Source organism: Artibeus jamaicensis, unplaced genomic scaffold (assembly GCF_021234435.1).
Source record: "Artibeus jamaicensis isolate MK-2021 breed Jamaican fruit bat unplaced genomic scaffold, CSHL_Jam_final scaffold_2172, whole genome shotgun sequence".
NCBI classification, from domain to species: Eukaryota; Metazoa; Chordata; class Mammalia; order Chiroptera; family Phyllostomidae; genus Artibeus; species Artibeus jamaicensis.
The window spans coordinates 903,011-923,426 of record NW_026522031.1 but is presented as its reverse complement, the minus strand read 5'-3'; the positions used below and the strand labels follow the sequence as shown (position 1 = coordinate 923,426).

The 20,416-nt window shown below is 43.1% G+C and overlaps 1 protein-coding gene across 2 annotated transcripts in view; it reads right to left on the bottom strand.

Annotated features, from left to right (window-relative positions):
- Positions 1-8,464: 8,464 nt before the first annotated feature.
- Positions 8,465-20,416, bottom strand: part of IFT56 (intraflagellar transport 56) — a 44,783-nt gene continuing 32,831 nt past the window's right edge. For both annotated transcript variants that reach the window (XM_053656626.1, XM_053656627.1), the window contains exons 13-18: positions 20,298-20,386; positions 20,007-20,090; positions 18,606-18,675; positions 17,219-17,325; positions 12,066-12,199; positions 8,465-10,683 (exon numbers count right to left, since the gene is read on the bottom strand). In XM_053656626.1, coding sequence (XP_053512601.1) covers positions 10,572-10,683; positions 12,066-12,199; positions 17,219-17,325; positions 18,606-18,675; positions 20,007-20,090; positions 20,298-20,386 — 596 coding nt within the window. In that variant the 3' untranslated portion in view covers positions 8,465-10,571. The remainder of the gene's footprint in view (positions 10,684-12,065; positions 12,200-17,218; positions 17,326-18,605; positions 18,676-20,006; positions 20,091-20,297; positions 20,387-20,416) is intronic.

Below are 20,416 nucleotides of genomic sequence, written 5' to 3'. Positions count from 1 at the left end.
TAGGAAAATTTTATGGAGGAAACAAGGGCTTCAGTTTTAAGAGTCATGGCCTTGGAGGGTGGGTGGGCTGCCTTGCCCCCAGTTTGACAGAGGGGGTGTAGGAATTACAACCGAATAATAGTGGGCCTCTGATTCCAAGTGCCATAAAAGAAATCATCATAAGCTAGTTGAATATATAGAAAAGTTTATAAAGCAGATGTCAAAGGAGTTCCCAGAACCCAAGGGAAGGAATGTGATCAGGCCACAAGGAGATAGAACCAGAATCAGGAAAGAGAAACCTACAGTGTTGGCTCTGTCTCATTTCTGCTTCTCTCTCTGATCTGGTTCATTCTGCTCCCTGCTCTCTGTGCACTAGCTTTCTCTGCTCCCCCTGTGACGTCACTGAAACTATGGCCTTTCAGACGAGCACTTCCTCCCTTTTTTTTGGAAACAGTTTTGTTGGAGAGACTATCCTAGACTAAGACAGGAAAGAAACTTTTACTCCCAATTCCATAGAGCAGCTTTCCTGATCGGTCTAGTTTAGATCCACAGAATCTCTACTTTCACACAGAATCTCTACTCACCCCCAGGGTAAACAATGGAGGAAGGTGTGGCTCCCAAGGAGCTCACCATGAGGTGGATGGGGTTGGGTTGGGGTTGGGGAAGGACGGAGTTCCAGAAAAGGGTAAGGGGTGTGCCTGTCCGGCGATCCACCTGATGTCCACTTCATAGGACGGCAGAACAAAATCGTGGATGACGCTTTGTGCTAAAATGACTGAGAATCAAAATGTTGGCTTATCCTAGGGAAAAATATAACGTGTATAATAAAACTGATTTCAGAAACAACAGAAAAATCTGGACCAATTAATATAGAAGAAATCAAGAACTTTGCTGACAAAGAGCAAACCCCCGCTTTATTTTTTAAAGATTTTATTTATTCATTTTTATAGAGAGATGGGAAGGGAAGGAGAAAGAAAGGGAGAGAAACATCAACATGTGGTTGCCTCTTGCACATCCCCCACTGGGGACCCAGCCGCAACCCAGGCATGCGCCCTGACTGGGAATGGAACCGGCAACCCTTTGGGGTTCCTAGGCCAGCTCTCAATCCACGGAGCCACGACAGCCTGGCCTACAAACCCCCACTTAAAAAATAAAAAAAAGAGTGGGTCCAGACGAATTCCACAGGCAAATTCTACCAAGCATTTATTGAACAACAGGTTGAAAATGATTTAAAGTAGCCCAACATAGTAGAGTATGTAGTTGTCTAAACACTATGTTGTACCCGCAAAACTAATACAAAATAATGTTAAAGGTAAGTTGTAATTGAAAAATAAAATTTAAATTAAAAAGAAAATGGCCCATCTTATATAATACAAGAAAAGCTTCTAATAGAAACAAAGCTTCATGACTCAAGCAAAGCACTGATTCCACTTCTAACCCACAAAATAAAATGAAATATAGAAACCTATACAGAGGTGTGATTTTTCATCTATCAGGCTCACAAATACAAAAGAGAAATTGGCAACGCTGCTTCGAGGAATGGAGAAACACAGTTTCATTCATTGCTGGTGGAGACAGGAGCTAGAATAACTTCTGTAGACAGCAAGTCAGCAATATCCGTCAAAATACAAATGTGCATGCTCTTTAACCCAGTACTTTTGTTACCGAACAAGAGGTCCGAGGGATGGGCAATACAATATTTGGCCCACCTAGGGATGCCAAATATTGTTACACAACAGGGGCCCCTCCCAAAAACAAAATACTAAAATCTACTGGGTTCTTCTGTCCGCCGCCAATTGGAAAGACATCTCTCAAAGCCAGAGATTTGTGAAAAGGAAACAAAATGTTTATTTAATGCTATTCAGGCCTAATGCCTCTACTAAAATATCAAAGTCCTTTAGGTATACACCTACACCCACACAGTTCCCTTCTCCCACTGTCCCAACTTCGGGTACCGTAAATCAGGAAAAGAGCACATGTCTGTGTTTCAGGCCGCTGGCACCATCAGCTGTGTCACTGTGCAGGATCTCGAGTTAATCCAAAGTACTGTGGTACCCTCTCATGGTCCACTGGCAAGAGTCCTTTGTACCCAGTTCCAGTCAAAGTCTCTCTTGCTTTCCAGGCCACGCGGCCAAAGGGGGCATCCCAAAGCTGCGTGGGCCTCTTCTACCAAAGCTGCAGGAGTCCGCACTCCACCAAAAGCATGTGGCTTTCTTCTTCACCTGGCTGCAGGGATCTCCATTCTGGCAAAGCTGCGTGGTTTTTCCCTTTCACCTGGGAAAGAGGGGGTCCGCACCCTGCCAAAACCACGTGGCTCCCTCTTTCACCTCACCAAGAGGGAGTCCTCACTCTGCTGAAACCGCGTGGCTCTCCCTTCACCTGGCAGTTATCCCCTCATGTCCCAGAGCCAGTCTTTTCCAAGCTCTCACGCAGGCCTTCTCACTCAGGAGTGCAGCCCCTCATTACCTTCTGAGTCCAAGCCCATCTCCCTCAGGAGTGCAGCCCCTCGTTACATTCTGAGTCCAAGTCCCCCAGTTCCATCCTGAGTCCCTGCTACTCCCTTCTCCCTCGCTCCAAACTTGGCCACAGCTATTTAACATATCTATGAAACCAGTTAAAGGTTATAGATATGTTAAATAACCATTCCAGAGGTTGGCTGCAAAACTGTTGCTATGCAAAACAGCTCTCAATGGCCCTGCTCCATTCGTTTCTTCCCCCTGGGGGGAGGTGTGAGGACATCTTATATGCCTCTCCAATATTCCTATACACTTTGAATTCTGGACACTATTCCAAATCTTTTTTTGGGGGGGCCCCCTGGCTGCACCCTGTATCACTTTCACTCCTGTGAATTTACCCAAGACCTATAATATTCTGTATGTATGTGTTCTCTCCCCCACCTTGATTCAGTAGATACATTTTTTTTTAAAGAACCAACTCCTTCATTGACTTACTAGTTTGTATCAATTTTTCTAGTTTTAAATTTGATTTCAGAGTTTATTGATTTTTCTTTGTGGAGTCTTTATGTTTATTTCAATGTTCTTCTTATTCTTGATAAGATACTTAACTCACTCATTTTTACTTTTTGTTTGTTTATTTAATTTCCTTTATTGATTTTACAGAAAGGGGAAGAAAGGGAGAAAGAGGGAAGAATCACTGATGTGAGAGAAAAACATCAATCGATTTGGCTCTTGCACAAGCCCTGACTGGGGACCAAACCCACAGCCAAGCTATGTGCCCTGACCAGGAATTGAACCTGCGAACTTCTGGTTTGCAGAAGGATGCCCAACAAACTGAGCCACACCAGCCAGGGCTACTTTTTCTGTTTACTAATATAAGGATTCAAAACTTCAACTTGTCCTTCAATCTTCATCTCTAATCCAGTTCGGTTACAGCTTGGATTTCCCCTTTACCCCAAAACGAAGATTTTCATCTAGGTATTGGTTAACTATTTGGGGTTTTGGATGGTTGGTTAATTGCTTTTCTTTTTTCTTAAATGTTTAGGTGGCTGAGTTCTTAGTTTTCTAGTTTCATTAACTACTACTTTTATGACATGACACTGATTCTATATGTGAGATTCCTGCTTACTAACTTGACTTTGCTCTGTGCAAGCAACTTCAAGCATCCTATGGCTGGGTTTGAAAAACGGGAATTATACATACTTTTTAAACCTGTTGGGATGAAGTGAGTATGTGAAATGCTTTGATGTGTGGCTGGTGCGTTGTTTGACAGTCTTCTTGGTGGCCTAATGTCCCATCAGCTTTAGTGAATGAATGTCCTATGGGTCCTTGAAAAGGAAGTCTGTTCTCTTTTCAAAGTATAAGCTATATTGACAGTATATTCCTTAGTCGTCATATATTTATCTATTTGCTTTACTTACGGTTTTTTTTCATTTCAACTGCCATGAACTGTAATCTACCGTCTTCATAACTCTTACCTTTTTTGTTTTTTGAATACTGATGCTATTTCCTTTGCTGTTATATCCACAGCTGTTATACCTTCATTGAGAAATGGGCCCTTTGTCATTCCAAGTGTTTCTTTGACTTGCCTAATGATTTTGACCTGGAGTCAACCCTGTTTGATTGTGTCGCCTGCTCTCTTTTCATCTGCATTTGCCTGACTCTACTGTTGCACATCTTCTATTGTCAGCGTTTATGTGTAAACAGCACAGAGTTAGGTGTTGCTGAGGGATCCCATCTGCCCTTCTTACTTAATAGGTGAGCTAAGCCCATTTACATTTTTGACGTGAGATGTGTGTCTGAGCATAGATACGCCGCATTATCTGATGTCACATTTTCTCCTTTCGACCTTGTAAAACAATCCTCCAGGAACTGATGTTGGCTTTGTTTTACGTAGGTTACTTCTGTTCATTTGGAAGGTTTATATTTTCGCTCTAATAGGATGGTTTTATAATCCGCTTAATCCTCAGTTTCTTTGGACATTGTCTGTAAGTCTATGCTATGACCAGTGATAACCGTTTATGCATTTTCTCGTTCTGCACTTTACCTTTGTACTATAAAATATACTCATATACTTACTACCTGATTTATCACCCTTAATGATACCTTAAAGATAAAATAGCAATATAGTACCTCTTTTCTACCTTTCTGTCGGTTTTACTATTTTATATTGGGATACAGCTTTTATATACACGCCACCAACTTTCTAGTGATGTTTTTGCCCACCATTTGCCTGCTTCCTTCCTTCCCTCCTTTTTGTCTTGTATTAATTTCCTGTAGACCCTTATCCATGTGTCTGTTTTGGTTGCTCAACCTTGAGGACAAAGAGTTTTCCTGGACCAGTTACGCTGGTGACTGCATGCCAGGGGACCCCAGGGCCTTTGAGTCGGCGTTTGCATTACTGTCCCCGCCTCCCGTGGTTAGCAGCCGCGGAGCTGGTCGCCACGACCTCTCCTGCACCACAGGACAGAGTGCTCCCTGCAAATACCACTTGCCTCCGTGATGCTTCGGTTTACTCGGCCTCCTCTGGTTCTCAGGACTAAAATGTAGGCCTTTTTTCATTTATCATAGGGCAATGAAATAGGAAGATTTAGCTTTTTCTCACCCTGCCTCCTCAACAGGAACACTCTCCAGCCCCCCTTCCCCCCACCCTCCCACTGCTGTGGAATCAACTTTTGGTGGAATCCGTGTTATCTCCCCCATTTCCTACCCAACTCCCGCTAACCACCATCCTGATCTCTTTGTTCTTCATTATCCTGCCTCACTGCTGATTGTATATTTATGTTTGAGCTGTCTTCAACTTTCAAAGTTATTGTTGTAAGTACTCCATGGCTGAGTTTCATTCAATCGTGGCAAGTGTAGGTCATTCATTTTGTGTAATATTCCATTCTGACTTCACCGCAGTTCATTTACCCACTCTCTTGCCTGTGGGTTTGGGGGTCGTACTCAGGTTTTTCCTGGGGGGAGTGCTGTGAGGACCCTTCTTGTACCTCTCTCCTGGTGTACATGTACAAGGGGTCTCTTGGATATATACCAAGGAGTGAAATTTCTGGGTCATAGTTTGAAACTACAAGTTTACAAATAAGGCCACACTGGTGGTTTTCAAAGAACAAATTAACTTCTGTATGAAAGCAAAGAATAAGAACAATTAAAATTACGGTTGAACGTATGTAAATGTTATTTGTGGCATCATTTCTGCTGCTCTCATCCTGACACCTGCTTGTCCCCTACCTCGTTAAATTCTACATGTCCAGTTTCAGTTTTCAATTCACTTCCCCCTTTAGCCTCTTCTATTTAACCCTGGCCATCTTGGTGGCTTCTCTTGGTTGGGGACGGTCCCATACTTAGGTCAGGAAGATAGCTACAAAGCAGGAAAAAGTCACTGGAGTCCATCAACTCTAGGCTCCAACTCATCACGAAAAGTGGCCAGTACGTGCTGGGCACACGCAGACCCTGAAGATGGTCAGACAAGGCAAACTGGTCGCCCTCGCCACCACGGTCCTGCCTGGAGGAAATCTGGAGTGGAGTGTTGTGTAACCGTGGCCAGGCTGGGGTCCACCACCATGACTGGTGTCATTAGCAACGTGCTGGAACAGAGACAGGTGAAAAGTAAATCCTGCAAAATTGTTCTGGAATGAAACTGGCCAGAGCTTGGCTTAATAAAAAAAAGGATAAGCTATACCAGTCCATCATTTCATTGCTTCTACAGTAACTTTGCAATTATGCTTTAGGCCACTATTACCTGTATCTTCATCCTACTATACACTTGTAATTTTTAAACCTTGAATGACTTGTCTCAGCTCCGCCACATTAATAGCTCCTCTCCAGCCCTGGCTGGTGTGGCTCAGTGGATTGAGTGCTGGCCTGCAAACCAAAGGGTCACTGGTTTGATTCCCAGTCAGGGCACGTGCCTGGGTTGTGGGCCAGGTCCTCAGGAGCAGGGCTCTTGAGAGGCAACCACACATTGATGTTTTTCTCCCTTTCTTTTTCCCTCCTTTCCCCTCTCTCTAAAAATAAATGAAATCTTTTAAAAAATAACTACACCAGTCAAAAAGTGGTGAAGAAGAGTTTATATGTTTATAGAAGAAATTAGAAATAGATGGACATGTCTAATATTTAACTGTGCATAATAGGAAAGACCTGTGCTTGTTTAGAGGACAGTGAGACTTCCCTGAAATTTTTGATGAGCTTATAGATACGTCTTAGCTATCATGCATAAAATCCAACTTGGAAGCCCATGAACAATCAGAGATCACTGAGAATCCAGGTTTTTCTTTCCCTTAGGGCCCTTGTTCACATACAGAGGCTATGAATTTTCCGTCTGGTTGTGTTTCACACTCTGGTTGGTAAGCAGGTTGAAGGTGAATGTCTGGTCCAACTGCAGTAATTCTGGTGTGAATGTGAACGTTTATGTGTGAACTTTACCCTTGGCATCCCTTACTCTTAAAAGCATTTTGACTGTTTGTATTTTAGAAAATCATGTCAAATGTCTTCTGGAACACAGTGGGATGTAAGTAGGGCACCCTGAAAATACACGAGTACAGGAATGAACACACAAAAAATATGATCAATCAGCTTAGATACATGCATCCAGTTTGTGCTGCACATGCTCAAACCAGGCCCGCTGTCCTCTCACCTGAGGTTCACCCAGCAGGTACTCATTCGCTGTATCTGAGGTTTGTAAACTGTACTGTCCTGTGAAGGGCAGCCTGGGTGGCATCTGCTTCCTTCCCTCCCCTTTGCCCTGCCCAATAGGGCAGTGCCTAGTTATATTTGGCATTTAGATTTTATTTAAAGAAAGGGTTTTATTGCAAAAAAGTGCAAACAGCAGCTGATTAATTCACCCAGCGTTTTAGTGTGCTGTCTTATATTCTCATACTCCTGCAGTCAGAGTTAGGGTGGGATATAGGCCCATCACCGGGTTTCCAGCTCTGCTCTAGGAGAGTGTCTCTAAATAGGCCAAATATGGTTGGAACATAATCATAAAATATGTATAAGCCTTAGAAGTGTTTTATAGTATGAAGAAGAGAAAGAGGACTATTCATCTAAGTCAGATTGAGACCTAAGTTTAGGAACTCATAACTAATTCATTTTCACCATTAGAAAGTAGATAAAATAAATGTGGTACACCACCTACCTGCTTGCACCTTTTGCGATGTGTCAAGCCATAAAAGAGGAGAGCAGTCTTTTGGTTTCTATGCACTTGGATGGATGGCGCATGTGCTGTCCACATGGTAGAAGCCTGGGGATCTTACTGGCTGTTGAGTTTCAGGATGCATTCTGACTGCTTCTCCCAAATGAGGCAGGAGGGGCCCCACTTACATGGATACGGTCACCCCCACTGCCTCCTCTTACCTTTCAAGACATTGTTCCTACTGATGACAACCACCACAGCTCACTGTTTACTCGTGTAGACTTCTCTTAGACTGAGCTGCTTTTTAAAAAAATGGAATGGGGTGGGACTGGTTAACAGAATGATGGCGGTTTCAAGAGTACAATTCTATGACCCATGGTCTGCACCATGCACTGTGTGCCCATCGGCTGAGCTCCTGAAGGCTCAGGACTGTGCGTCACCTTTGCATCCCAAGCACCTAGTACCTATCCGTGTACGCCCAGCACGTGATCAAACGGCAATTAGATGGGGACCAGAATATGCGCACGAGGTCAGGTCTCACAAGTCCCCTGCGCTACCACTTAATATGTTCTTCACTCTTCAGTCAACAGGTGACTGGGGAATTTCTCCCTGTGAGGTGCTGGAGTGGGCACTGATCATAGTTTCCGGGGTGGGGCCGTGACTCTGCAAAGAGCTGAACCTCATACGCTTTAGCAGGAACCATGAGCCTTAATGGACACGGTTCTTTGGGACTTTCTACTTCACTCTCTTATAAAGAGTAAATTGTGGAGCCCGAAACTTTGCTGACCTTTTCCCTTCACTCTGGGGTCAAGAACGAAAGCGAAGGGGGCACATGACATTCCCAGGGCTCGCACTCACCACACCCACGGAATGTCATAATAAGAACCAGATAATACACTTTAAACACATTACAGTAGAAGAGTTATTCTGAAGTACAAAAATAACCATAAGAGTTTTATATAACTTGCAAGTGGTATTTGCTACAGACTGTAAATAGGACATCAATGACATGAACTGTACACACCACATACCTTCCCAGACCTGGACCTTCCTGTCCCCGGACCATCGCGAGAGGAAAAGCAGCTGTGCAAACTACTCCGCAATCTTGAGATGCCGCCAAGACGTCTCCGAAGTGGCTGTTCTGAATGGCAGAGCTAGAATGGCATGTTGTCTTCTCTAAACTAGTCTTTGGGGTGCTTTTCTATACTTTGGAGTGAGGGGGTTCAATTTTATAGATTAAAAACTTAAAAAAAAACTTAGTCTAAAATTCTGGGAATTGCTATTTTTGGAATATCAGATTTTTCTCCAAGACAGGAAAATGTAGGGAGTGCTAAATTCAACAAAAGCTCACTTAAATCACCGTCAGTGGAAAAGCTCTTCAAGTACAGGATATTTGAAAATAACAGCAATTAACTGGGAGACAAATGTCATTGCCTACAGCTACTGAGGGGTTCCAGCTGTCCTTTTTCCCTTATTGTGTTTCCTGATATTTTAAGTGAGGTAAGTTAATAATCACAAGAAGGATTCTAACAATTGTAGCAGGTTTGCCCAGCTCTCACCCACCTAATACTTTAGATGCTGAGAACCAATTATTGAAAAAGGAGAAACAACATATTGAGGAAACAGGAAAGTTCTGGCATGTGAAAAAGGATATAACTTTATTTTCGAAAATTCAGTCATTCTGGCCAGTTTATTTTGATGTGTGCCTTGAACTGACTAGATCTGGGTCTAACATAAAAGAAAACGGAACATCTTCCTGAGTAGAGCTGAAAGAGCCTCTTGCAACTGCCCAGAAGGCGAAGGCTATCTGAGGTCTGCGCTCCTCTGTCCTCGGCTGCCTTTGACCCCTGCCACGTCCCCATCTCCATTCTATGCGCCTCCTGCATCCAGAGGAACGGCTCTGCACATTCCACACCTGCAGTACGGGGTGCCTTACACTCATAGTGAAAAAATATGGTGCAGAAACAATGGTAATCTGGTACATAATACCACACAGGTCTATTTTCTGAAAAGAGCTCATGAGCCGAAGAATGCTCGGTCCTGTAATAGGTTTGTGTTGTGAAAGCTCAGAAATCTGGGGCTGGAATACGACTTAGGTTGGAGCCCAGCCACTAGGAAATCCCCCAAAGGGCTCCCCACAACCCACGTTCTGTATCATTACATCAATAAATGGCCGTAATGCCTAGATAGAGCCTTTGTAGCCCTGCTTTCAAAATTGATGTTTATTCAGCAAGATACAGGAAGAAAAACACCTAACCTGGTTTGTTACCTAAAATATAATGGAGAAATGACAAATGAGATTTGTATACTGTTTCCTAAAAAATCTCAAATGTGCCACACAGATTTTTTTCACAGTTCTCACCTTTTAAAAAAAACGCAGTACTCCTGTTACTCCACTGTAACATGTTACTGTCATCAAGAATTCAATTACTGAAGGATTAACCCCTAAGCCTATTGACTATTAATGACCGGACAGTTTGATACAGGCCCTTACTGCCATTCTTAGAATCATATAGCTATTTATAACTTCCGCCCTCCCAGGATTCAGAGGCGCATTCCAAAACTCTTTATGTGATCCCTCAGTAAAAAGGGACAGCGTGCAGAGACGGCTAACAGTGAGACGCCAGAGTGATGGAGACTCTTCAGCACTAACAGCGCTTGTTATTGCAGCGTTGAGAAAATGCCATGGAATGTTACTATGAAAAAATAGTTATGCTGTTCTCCTTAAAGTCAGTAAATGACATCACAGTACTGAGTCTTTTTGGGAGAAAGGCACCAGAGAAGTCCCAAATCTCGTGGCTGGTCAGACCCCCCGGGGGCCACGGCAGAGAACGAGGGCTCAGCCCCCCAAGAGGCAAGGTGTCAGCACTCACTGGGCTTGTGGCTGGAAGAGCAAGGAAGGGAAACGTCACTAATAGAGGCCTGCATCTCGCATCAAACTGGGGGACAGTGGTGCCCCAACCGATGTCGAAGCAGTGGCTGGCCCCCGCGTCCGGGCGGTCTCAGACCGGCACCCTGTTTTCCTTGGCCCACTTCTTCATGATGCGGATGATGTACTCCACCTGGGTGTTGCCCGTGCTTCTTAGCAGGTGGAGCACTTCTCGAAGGGTCTCTCTGAGGAAAAGATTTGGAAGGACAAAGTGCTTCAACAGAGAATGAAAATTAACAGGTAAAATAGACTCCTAACTGTGCTCCACACAGTGCTAGCAGGGCGTTTTGGTAACAGACGCTTTTCCTGTGCACGCACACACCCGCTGCAAACTTCCCAGCTTTCCATCCGTGGTGGTGTGGTAAAATGAAAATGCCGTGATAGCCTCTCGCCAGCCCAAGTTTTCCTTGTTCACATATACTATCTACACACACGTTATTAATCACTTTGTCGTAACAGACATAAATATTTCCAATTCTGTGCTTATTGTGCCTGACAGAGTAGAAAGAGGGTTATGTCAACAAGCTGGGTCCAGACTTGGGTTCAAATTCTAACTCGGAACTAACAAGTCACTGAACTTGTCTGAGTCCCAGATAGTTCCTTCGTTTAAGGAGAAATAAACTGGGTATCACTGCCATATTTGTGAAACTTTACAAAGCTAGAGGACTGGGAGATTTCTTCAAGAAAAATAATATATTAATAAATATGGAAAAGAGGAAAGTTAAGGACCAAGATTTGGCAAATACCCAGTATTTGTTTTAAGTAACCTAAATTTAGTTACAATTAAAATTTACATTTTAAGTAATGCATACTAAAACTTCCCTATAACCTTATCAAACCTACAGGTAACTGTGTATTAATCCTTTTCCACAAGAGGTCTCTCATATTTCCAACATTTTTCCCATCAAGCAACCTCTTTTACTTAACCAAATTCTTTTAAACTTTTATTTAGGACTAGAAGTAGATACAAGGCAGGAGGTAATTTTTGATAGATTATTTGCTTATAAAATAATTACATCCCCTATCCATACATTAGTAACAAATACATTCCATGAAGTTATTTTTAGCACACTGAATTTAGTTTCAAGCATTTCAACTTTTGTTGCCATGGAGCTACAAGCCACTTAATTTTATGTCATCTAATGTCTCTGTAATGAAAAGTATCAACCGCGTCTACTCCATTCCTAATTCTTTGAGGCCTAAACTAAAAGACAAAAGATATAGCCAAAGGCAAATGAAAAAGTAGATGCAAAAGAAAAAGTAGATGAGATTGAAAAAAAAAGCTTTTCTTATGAAAAGGCAATTCATTTGGAGCTCTCGTATTTGAGAGCTGTGGTATACTCCATGCTCCTGGTATAGAGGATTTAGAATGATCTGATTCTATAAAATAAAAAATTGCTGGAGGAAAAAGGTCAAATAGAAATATATAACATCCTAACGTTTGATTCATCATTCTAAAACATCCCGTAACTTTGAGTTTTCGGAAGAGGATGTCACCCAGGAAGACCTTTCTTTTTCCTTCTGAATCAGCCAATGAGTAGAGCAGTGTTCCCCGCCTGGCACTTACTTGGGTTCTCTCCCAGCCAAGATCATCTGGAAGATGCCCACGCAGGCACCTCTCTTGCCTTCCCAATACTCAGGGTTAGGATCCAGCCTCTCGAGGACATCAAAGGCTTTGGCCGAGTAGTAGAACTGGCCCATCTGGATAAAACAAAGAACGGTGGCAGTGCTCGTGGTCATGTGATTACATAGGTGACACTGAACATACGGAAACCGTGCAACGGAACTGCGTAAAACGAGTACACAGGCAACGACAGCACTTTCAGTAAGCCAATTAGATAAATTTCGTATCAAAACAAGAAAAAGGAGTATCACAGTTTGGGCACTTGGGTTCAATTTAAACCAGCTTACCTTCATCCAGTTTTCAACAATGTAACATTTTTTCTACATACAATCAAGTTATTCTATAATCGGTACATACAGATGTCATCTCTTCTAATTATAGTCTAATCTTAAGTACAAAGTCTGGTGACTGTGATTTGAACCGAGTATTTTTTGTCTTCTCAATACAGTCTGTAGAGGATGACTATCATTTCATGCTAATGTGATCACATTCAGTCCAAGAGAATACCTTTCCCTGACCTTGTCTAAACTCTCACATGCCTACAGGTATGCACGCCATGTATAACATCTTGAAAACATTTAATTTATTTTGACAGACAACACTACAGATTCCCTTGGCCTTTAGAACATGCTGAATACCACTACATGTTGCTCAGCTGAGTTTTCCTGACTGGGAATCATCAACGTACAGTGTTATTCACTCGAGGCTTCTAATTGCTGAGCAATCCCCCACTCGCTTCGGTTTAGTTACTTCTCCATTCCTGGAAACTGTTGTCACACGCGTTTAAGAATTTCCTTAAGATCTCCACTGCCTTATCAGCACACTTTTTTTTTCTCTATTTCATAGGGAAAACACAACTTTCCTCTCTTCAGTCCAAATTCTACCTTCATTCACCCTTCCCTCTTTTTGGCCTATCGCACAAGAAGCCGTGTTTGTACTCCTTTTCGAGCTTAATCCTTTTTCCTATGTTCTCTGCAGCATTTGGGGGGGAGGGCAGTGAAACAACACATACAGAGAACGTGTGTGCGACATAAATGCAAGGTTTAATGTCTGATTCGAAGGAGAATACAAGAGCAACCAGCACCAGGTCAGGACAGGAGACACTCACAGCAGAGCAGAAGCTCCGCGCACTTCCGGGCCACGACCCTCCACTGCCCTCCAGAAACAGCTACTACTCCAACTCGGACGGCCATCGGTCCTATGACTCGCTTTATAATCCCATGTACATGGCTTTGGACAATTTGAGTTTTGCTTCTCCGAATTTTATCTATATGAAATGATACTGTAAATATTCTTTTGTGTCTTATATTTGTTTATAGAATTCATCTATATTGCTAGATATAGCTCTAGTTGGTTTAATTTTTAAAAACTTTTAGCTTTGGCCTGGGCTGGTATAGCTCAGTGAACTACACTGAGCTCCACCGGAGACAAAAGGTCTCCAGTTCATTCCCAGTCAGGGCACATGCCCGGGGTTGCAGACCAGGTTCCCCAGTCCGGCAAGAGGCAACCAACCGATGTATCTCTCACATATTGATCTTTCCCTCTCTTTCTCCCTCCCTTCCCCTCTCTCTAAGAAGTGAATACATAAAATCCTTTTTTAAAAAGAAAAAACCCTTTTAACTTTGAATTATAGATTTACAGGAAGTTAAAAGATAGTACAGGGAGGTCTCGTGTACCTCTCGGTTCCACCCCATCCCCTGCCCCCTGACAGCTTCCATAACAACAGTACAACCTCACAATCTCAAACCCAGGAAATGTGCATTGCTACGATTCTGTCATTTTCACAAATGTGTAGGTTCCTACATACAATGTTTCATCACCACAAACATCTCCCATGTGCTGCCCCTCTGTAGTCACATGCGTTCTCCTCCCTGCTTACCATCCTCACCCCTGGCCATCGCTCATTTCTAGATTTCTATAATCTTCAAGAATATTATATATATAAAACAGCAGTGTGGGGCCCTTTGAGATTGGCTTTTTTCATCCAGCATAATGTCCCTGTTTTCCCAAGAGACGGCATGTATCACTGGTTTGTTCCTATTATACATACAGCGTGCAAAAGCAGGAGGGGCCCCCACGCATAGTCTGGTGTGGATGTGGAGCACGATGATGCCACATCACACCAAAAGCGGACGGAAGGTGTTCTGCTCATGCCGTTGCGGTCTCTGAGGACAGTCTGGCAGGTCTGACAGGCAGGTCCGCAACGGCCCGGGACAGCAGGCGTTTGCGAACCAGGCATTTACTGAATGACGGTTTTCATTTCCTGGGGTTAAAAAAACACTGCCTGACTATAGCGTGGTATATTTTTTTCCATGCTTTAATTTTCAACCCACCCATATTATAATATTTCCAGTGAGTTTCCTTGTAGAGAGTTGGGTCATCTTTTTTTTTTTTTTAATCTACTCTGTGGAATCGGTCTTTTCATTGTATTTAGACCATTTACATTTAATGCAATTATCTGTATTTTAGGACTCAGTTCCACCTTTCCTTTCCTGCTCGTCCTTTGGTCTTCATGGACAAGTGCATGTCTCTGCAGTCTGCAGCGGGAGGGACACGGCGCCCGCGTCTGCACTGAGGGAGGATGAGAAAGCCTGTGCTTGGCCTTCCTGGTCTTCACCTCTGCGCGTCCTTCTCCTGCTGTCCCTGAACCGTAATACATCTCAGCTGTAAGTACGACTTCCCGTTGAGTCGTGTGAGTCCTTCCAATGAATCTCAGAACAAGCGGGTAGTTGTGGGACTACCAAGGCACTAGGTAATGACAAAATATTTGTTTTTTTTTTAAAAAGAGATTTTAAATGATGTGGTGATTGCTGGGGGGGAGGGGGGTATAAGGGGACTAAATGGTAATGGAAAAAAATAAAGATTAAATCTAAAAAAGTAAATACAGCCCTGGCTGGTGTGGCTCAGTGGATTGAGTGCCTGCCTGCAAACCAAAGGGTTGCTGGTTTGATTCCCCGTCAGGGCACATGCCTGGGTTGCGGGCCAGGTCCCCAGTAGGAGACACATAAAAGGCAACCACACATTGATGTTTCTCTCCCTTTCTCCTTCCCCACCCCTCTCTCTAAAAATAAATAAATAAAATCTTTTTAACAATACAGATTTTAATTATTTATTTTCAGAGAGAGGGAAAGGGAGGGAGAGAGGAAAAAAAACATTGATCAGCTGCCTGTTACATGTCACCAAAGGGGGACCCGGCCTACAACCCAGGCACGTGCCCTGACCTGGAATTAAACCATCAACCTTTTGGTTGGCAGAACCACACCAAACCCACTGAGCCACCCCAAGTCAGGGCCCAAACTGTTTTTCAAAGTTATTATTTTCCTTTGATTTTAACCCTATCCCCCTTTCATCTTTCTTATTCCATCAAAAATGCTCCCAATCTTGGCCCTGACTGGGCAGCTCAGTTGGTTAGAACATCATCCCTATGTCCCAAGGTTGTGGGTTTGATCCCTGGTCAGGGCACATAAGAGTCAACCAATGAAAGCATAAATAAGTGGAACGACGAATCGGTGTTTCTCTCTCTCCCCCTTTTTCTCTCTAAAATAAATTTTAAAGTTTTTTTAAGTAAAAAAAAAAATGCTCCCCTTCTCTCTTGAATTCTTAATCTCCCCATTCGATGGCTCCTTTACCTAGAATATACTCTTACTCCTTACTCTAAAACAAAAAATAACTCTCTATCCACCAGCGAAAATTAATCTCTCCCCCCAAACCCCTAATCTTGTTTCCCCTTTTCAGTCAGCATCACATTTTTCTGCTTATCCTCAGCATTGATTTTTTAAAGACTGGCCGACAGTACACTCACTGCATCTGCTGTCTAGTCCGCTTCTCTTCTCGGCCTACTATCGTTTCCTCAGTCCTCTCCCTCTGCATGCAGATTTGACATTCTCCTTCCTTGGCTTTTGATAAAACAGCATCAGAAAAGATAAGGAACACAGAGCACTTTGTCTCTCTCCTGGCTGTTTTCTTTCCTTTCTGTTCATCTCCATCCCGTCTCTCCCACTGACTCCCGTTTCTGTCCCGTGAGCACGCGGTGCCTCCCCGACTCCCTGGTGCATCTTGCTCGGCCGTACTCTGCCGCAGCTCCTGTCGCCACCTCCGTGACTGCTGTGAACTTCCAGACCCAGATCTCTCATCCTGACCTCCCGCCTGAACTCCAGGCTCATCCTGATCATCTCCCACATGTAATGTCTCTGCCTGGGAGCCCCCCAAACACTTCACAGTTATTACGTCTGAAACTGAACTACATTCCTGTCTCTTGACGGTTTGCTTTCCTCTGCCCCCCTCTGCCTCTCTCAATATCAATACCGTCCGCCAAGTCACGTTAGAGAATTTCAACTTTCCTGTTTTAAAGTCTTTTCCACTGATGGTAACTCACTTTATGTTGGTAAGGAGTCACTTTGTAGTGAGATTTTATTGATTAACACTAGACTCTCTTTACCTTTACCAGACATTTTCTTGTCTTTCGGATAGGAAGAAATATTCCCCAAATAGGGATTTCTGGAATTTGAGGCTAGTTTTTTAAAGAGCTTCTACTTTTTACAAAGCTCCTCATGCCTTTCCAACTCCGTCCACACACCCAGAGTCAGACCTTTACTAGGTGACTGCTTTTTCACTTCGTGTTCTGGTCCCTCTGTCTCTCCCGTCTGCTGTTTTCATACAAGCGTTCCCCACGGTTGGATCTGCGGCCGTCTGCCGTTTTTCCTGGGCAATCTCACTGTTTCTCAGGGTTTCGATTGCTACTGGAGTGTTGGTGATTTGTCCAAGCCTACGTTGCTGCATGTCGGAGGACATCTTTCCTGAGCTTCAAAACCAAATTTCCGACTACAGATGAAGAAGATCTGCACTGGCTGCTATCTAGGGATTCACAGCCTTTAGCAACCTAAAGCCCCTTCTCTAAACCACTGTTTCATGTACATAAAAACCCCCAAATGCCATCAGAGCTCAGTTCATCGATCACAGAGATGACGTTTCTGAGATCGCTATGCGAGTCCTCTCACCAACAGCCACTCAGTCTCCAGGACACTGTCCCCTAATATTTGGCCCAATGGCCCCGTGGTACTGACCTTCCATTTCCCTTTACCCTCAGCGAGACTCACCTTGTAGCAGTCATTAGCGATGAGCTGTAAGAGGCTGAAGGATTCGGCAGAGGTCTCCATCTTGAGATAAAGTTCCCAGGCTAGTCTTGGTTTCTTATTCATTATATCTACAAAAAGGAACAAACATTTATGCTGTGTTTTTTTAAAAGCGTCATTTACCTATTTTTAGAGAGAAGAGAAGGGAGGGAGAAAGAGAGAGACACTTACCGACTGCCTCCTACACCCCCCACTGGGGCCTGGCCCGCAACCCAGGCATGTGCCCTGACCGGGAATCGAACCCCTAACCTTCCAGTTCACAGGCCAGTGCTCAGTCCACTGAACCACACCAGCCAGGGCGAATATTTATGCTTTTCAAATGTTCTTCTGCATCTTGCTGTTCTGTGGACTTGGTCCTAGGTTTCAAATATACAAAGTACTGGTAAAGAGGTCCTGCACAGAGAGCTTGCCATGTTGGCATTAAGCTGGTCCCCGTCTGAATCCTACCGCACTGAACATTTTTATTTAACTAGGATTCAGACAATTACGTCTTTTTTAGATTGGGTTGATTTCCAGTGGTTCCCACTTAGGTCATCTGCTTTAAAGAGGACATCTATCCTTCACTCAGTTCTACTTATATACTTTCAGCCCCATTTAGGATTTCCGATTGCTAAAGTGTTCCTGCAACTTTAAAACTCAGGGAACATTTTAAAACCCAAGGTGCAATAAAAGTTAGTGAAAAGAGCAAGAAAGATAGACTATAAGCAATATAATATTTTTAAAATTATGGGTTTTGACATTTTCCCCTTTTAAGGCCTGCATCACAGTGAAAAGGTAAAATTAGCAGGGCAATATCATTTCACACACACACACACACACACACACACACACACACACACAGTAAAATGAGACTCTGGGCACTTTAATGGGAAGGACGTGGCATCTCTCAGGACTGCACGTGCTAGGTCAAGGCTCTGTGGTAGAACTAATCACGGGGTAAACAGGCATGTACATGGCCACCCTAACTGACTAACATTAATAACAGTGTTCACTTTGCCACAGAGCAAAATACAAAACAAAATGAGAAAATGCTCAGTATAGTTTCCATCCAGAAGATTATACAGCAGGGATGAAAAAAAGATTCCTCTGTACCATTTAAAAGAAGACTCACAAAACAGTCACAGGGATGTCAAGTTCAGCCTAGGGAACACAGTCAATAATACTGTAATAACTATGCACGGCCCGGTGGGTACTAGATTTATCACGGTGATGACTTAGTGAGTCACACAATTCTAATCACTGGGTTGTACACCTGTGTGTATTAGTATGTTAAACTAGTATTATATTGGATGTTGACTGCAACCAGAAAATAAAAAACTATTTATAGTAAAAGAAAAAGAGAGAGACTCACAGCACCGAGCTAACCAACTGAGGTAAATGTAATCATTTTTCAACTTCTCATTTTGGATTAAAAGGAAAACCTGCAAGAAGAGGAAAGAAAGGGAACAAACATGAAGATGGTTTTGCAGTAAAAGCATCCATATCAGCTGATCCTACATTAATGATTAACACAGCCTATGCCCGAACTCTACACAGGCTGCTGAGGAAGCGCAGGACAAAACTGTGGGGACTCTGCAGGCTCGTCTCAGTTGCTGATTTCACAAGCTGCAAAAGGTGAGTAAGGATACAGACGACTTGAACCGGGTGATTGACATCTGTGAGATACGCACTATTTGCAGGGACACGTGACCTTGTTACTGGGCAATTTTAAAGGACTGGGGTTACATAGACAACACTGTTGACCCCAATACAATTAAGTAAGAAATCAAAATAAAGCTTAAAGGGATAATGCATGTCTGAAAATCATGAAATACATTTTAAAAGAGCTCATAGTCAGAAAAGAAATCCTAATGGACATCAGTTCAATAATTTGTTGAATAACAAAATTCAACTGAATAATTCCACTGAATAATTTAGACAAATCACTCTATGAAGTTAGAAGTCAAGACCATGGTTAGCCTTGGAGGAAAGAGATGGATTCAAAAAGGGGTTGAGGGGGCTTCTAGGATTATGATAATATTCTTTTTTTTTAAGATTTTATTTATTTATCTTTAGAGGGAAAGGGAAGGAGAGAGGGAGAGAAACATCAATGTATGGTTGCCTTTCATGCGTCCCCTGCTGGGAACTGGCCTGCAGGGAACCAGCCTGCAACCCAGGTATGTGCCCTGACTGGGAATCGAACCACAATTGTCTGGTTCGCAGGCCCGCACTAAATCCACTGAACTACACCAGCCAGGGCCCGATAATACTCTGTTTCATGATCTGGATTCTGATTATTTGGGTCTGTTCATCTTAAAAAAATCCATCAAGCTATATACTTTGATTTGTATACTTTTCTCCAAGTACATTATGCTTTTTAAAAAAGATTTTATTTATTTATTTTTAGAGGGGAAGGAAAGGAGAAAGGGAGAGAAATATCAATGTATGGTTGCCTCTTGTGTGTCCCCTGCTGGGAACTGGCCTGCAACCCAGACATGTGCCCTGACTGGGAATCGAACCGCAGTTGTTTGGTTCGCAGGCCCGCACTCAATCCATTGAGCTAAACCAGCCAAGGCACATTATGCTTTTATAAATTTATCAAGAAAAAGGAAAACATTAACGTGGTTATAAAATCCGTGTGTTTATTCACATTGTACTTTTTAATTTAACCTAAGAACAGAGAAACTTTCAACCTCTCTTACCCTTGAACATTTTATTTTAATGAGAAAAAGATGGACAGTGTCATTCAAATGCCTCCCGAGCAGGTACCCACCTCTTCGCCCTCACTGGTGTTGCCGGTTGCGGCTTTGGCCTGAGCATAGTTAAAGTTAAAGGTGTCGTCATTATAGAAGTAACTCTGAAAAACATCCCAAGCACAGGTCACATTGAGCCTTAACATATAAAAACATCAGTCAGACCAGGTAAACACAAAAATAAGCTTAAGGAATACACTGATGCCATTAATGCCACGACAGTAAAAGGGCCATCTCTAAGAGTATCTTGTCTCTGACACGTTATAAAAAGTAGTTCGTGTACGAAGTCCTCCAGGAGATTCTATACTGACCTTAAATGAGTTGAGGTAAATCAAGACGTCATCAAACTGCTTAAGCAGGAAGAAGCAGGAAGCCATGCACTGCCGCCCGGGTATTGTGTCTGAAATGGAGCGGGAGAGATACCGTGTGT